We start from the raw sequence: 2,903 nt of genomic DNA on the forward strand, positions 1-2,903 counted from the left end.
ATTCGCTTTTATAATTTTTTATTGAACTTTGTAAGGTTAATTACATTGTAGAAAAAAATTAATAGAGTTGTATGAAATGTAAAAAACTAATATGACAATTCATTGAACTCTATAAAATTCAATATACTGTGGATGCCTTAAATATCATGATAATCCGAGTTTAAAAAAATAGGGACACAACGTATGACTACCCTAAATCAAAGGGGCCATTCATGTAATTTACTCTAAAATCTATATTAAGAACAACAAGAACCAGCAAGAGGGCAGTAATTCACATCACTCGATCTTTACATCACCTAATAACCCAAAGCAACACTCTCAAGTCTCACCCACAACACTGATCAACACAACTACCACTCCGGCCACCATGGTTAAAGAAATTAGAGTTCATAAGAACGGAGGCCCTGAGGTCATTGGCCACCTTCTTTAATTACATTGCTTTTTTCTTTGTTTATTTGAATGGTGACTTAACGGTGTTCATTTCTGTAACAGGTGTTGACATGGGAAGACGTTGAAGTCCCAGGACCAAAAGAAGGAGAAATCAGGTTGAAGCAGAAGGCAATTGGTCTAAATTTCTTGGATGTGTATATGCGTCAAGGTCTGCACAATACGTCTCCACCCTTGCCATATACTCCAGGTATGGAAGGAGCCGGAGTTGTAACAGCGGTGGGTCCCGGAGTAACCAGTTGCAAAGTTGGAGATGTCGTGGGTTACGCTAGCTCGAAGGTGGGTTCTTACGCCCAAGAGAGAATACTTTCGGCAGATGAAGCGGTGCCTGTTCCTTCATCCGTTGATCCCGTTGAAGCAGCTGCCATCATTTTTAAGGGACTCACTGCGCATTTATTGATCCATAAAGGCTTTAAGGTGACCCATTCAAATCTTGATTTATATATATGTACGTCAACGTGTAGATAATTAAAAGTTTCTTAATTTGAGATTTAGTTTTAAATGGTCAAGGGGGTTGTCTTGTCGATATATAGGTTGAACCTGGGCATACAATCCTGGTACACGCAGCGGCAGGTGGAGTCGGATATTTGCTCTGTCAATGGGCAAGTGCGATCGGAGCCACCGTCATCGGAACCGTGTCCACCAAGGAGAAGGCTGTGCAGGCGAAAGAAGATGGATGTGAGCATGTTATTCTTTACAAAGATGAGGACTTTGTGGAACGTGTGATGGAGATAACATCAGGGAAGGGGGTGGAAGTAGTTTACGATGGAGTTGGGAAAGACACCTTCAATGTACTAAATCAATTCATTCATTATGATCGATCTTTTAACTACCTTGTTAATGCAACTAACGATGCTTACGTGTGTTTTAAAATGAAGGGATCGTTAGCATGCTTAAAGAAGCGTGGATACATGGTGCTTTTCGGGGCGGCATCAGGTGCACCAGAGCCTGTTCCTGTTGTTAAACTTGTACCCAAATCACTCTACTTGACGTTTGCATCGGTCACAGAATACACAATTGATAATCGAGAGGAGCTGCTTGTAGCTGCTCAAGACTTGTTTTCCAATGTTGCAAATGGAGTGTTGAAGGTTCGTGTCAATCATAAGTATCCTCTGTCAAAAGCAACCCAAGCTCATGCTGCTATTGAGAACCGGGAAACAACTGGTTCGATTGTGTTGATTCCTGACGAAGAGTGAGTTTTGTTTTTTTAGATCAGTTTGCATGTGCTTTGTAGTTGTTCCTGTAGTAATAAGTATCAACATATATTGGTTTTATTGTTAAAAAACACTTCGATCGATTGAAATAATTTTGATAGAGTACTCTGTAGTCTGTACAACGCCAAATGATCATAAATAGACGTATTTTTCAGTTACTTTTGATATAATAAATGTTTCTTTCCTTATTAAGTATTATTTTCACCAAATCTGCCGCTGATTGAGAAAAATAAAATAGGGGAAATGCAATATTGTGGTAGCTTAATTACTCGGGGGCAAGTAGCGACCCATAAACCAATATTTTTATATTTTTATATACATAATAATATGTGCATCTTCAGTCTTCACATGACGGTTTTGGCGGATCGGAACTATATATACATTACATTTCCACTTATATATCTTTTTGATAGCTATATAAACAATTATTTGTTGTAATTTACATGGAACTAATAGCTAGAATATTTAAAACCGGTTTGATAAAAACAAACAAATAAAGAGTAACCATTATATTATAAAGTTACTATACAGTGATGTCTTCTCTCGCTCATTTTGAGCTGTAGGCTCCAGAATGTTGTAACATATTTCTAGCGAGGTATTAAATTAAATGTGTTACCTTCTAGAAAATGTCCTTTAAATGCTGTTAGATTGAATTGTTTGGGTTTTTGGTTTCCTTTATTTCCTGATGTATAGGAATAGGATATGTATTTGGCATGATATATATATATATATATATATATATATATATATATATATATATATATATATATATATATATATATATTGCCAAAAGAGATCCTATTTTCAGGCAATAATCCATCCTAAAAAGAGTATAATATTAAACTTAAAGAGATCCTATTTAGATTCTTTTTTTGTATAAATTTTAATTTTATCTCTTTTTTGTTATGCTTTGATTTTGGGGGTTTTGATTTAATTTGATTTTGTTATAATGAATTCTATAAAAAAAAAATTAATAATCAAGGCTAATAAAATATGGATGAAAAAGTCTCAAAAGGAGACACAAACACAACAATCATTTAACATGGTTTAATGGTTTTGATTATCTTTATGTTGTTGTTGAGTCTAAAGGCAGACCTTGGCCCTCTAGTGTATTTGGATCTTTTTTTTAGTTTTTTTTTTATGATATGGAAGTGATTAAAAGCAATTCTTTCATTTTAAATATTTTTTATTTTTTAAGAGATAAAATGTTCATATATATTTATAGAGGACGGAGTGGACCAA

General features: G+C 34.9%; 1 protein-coding gene across 1 annotated transcript; it reads left to right on the forward strand.

Annotated features, from left to right (window-relative positions):
- Positions 1 to 256: 256 nt before the first annotated feature.
- On the forward strand, positions 257 to 1,819 carry LOC145161527 (uncharacterized). The gene is made up of 4 exons (XM_079081072.1): positions 257 to 409; positions 493 to 864; positions 981 to 1,238; positions 1,326 to 1,819. The coding sequence occupies exons 1-4, from the start codon at positions 368 to 370 to the stop codon at positions 1,641 to 1,643; spliced, it is 990 nt and encodes a 329-aa protein (XP_078937198.1). The 5' UTR covers positions 257 to 367; the 3' UTR covers positions 1,644 to 1,819.
- Positions 1,820 to 2,903: the final 1,084 nt, after the last annotated feature.

The sequence above is a fragment of the Lactuca virosa genome, chromosome 2 (assembly GCF_052849685.1).
Source record: "Lactuca virosa cultivar CGN04683 chromosome 2, Lactuca_virosa_CGN04683_v6, whole genome shotgun sequence".
Lineage (NCBI taxonomy): Eukaryota > Viridiplantae > Streptophyta > Magnoliopsida > Asterales > Asteraceae > Lactuca > Lactuca virosa.

Bases quoted from the DNA above. Each gene is read 5' to 3' on its own strand.
- LOC145161527 (XM_079081072.1), top strand. From the start codon at position 368: ATGGTTAAAGAAATTAGAGTTCATAAGAACGGAGGCCCTGAG. The intron at 865-980 runs GTGACCCATTCA...GTCGATATATAG, and splicing joins TGATCCATAAAGGCTTTAAG to GTTGAACCTGGGCATACAAT. The intron at 1,239-1,325 runs GTACTAAATCAA...TTTAAAATGAAG, and splicing joins TTGGGAAAGACACCTTCAAT to GGATCGTTAGCATGCTTAAA.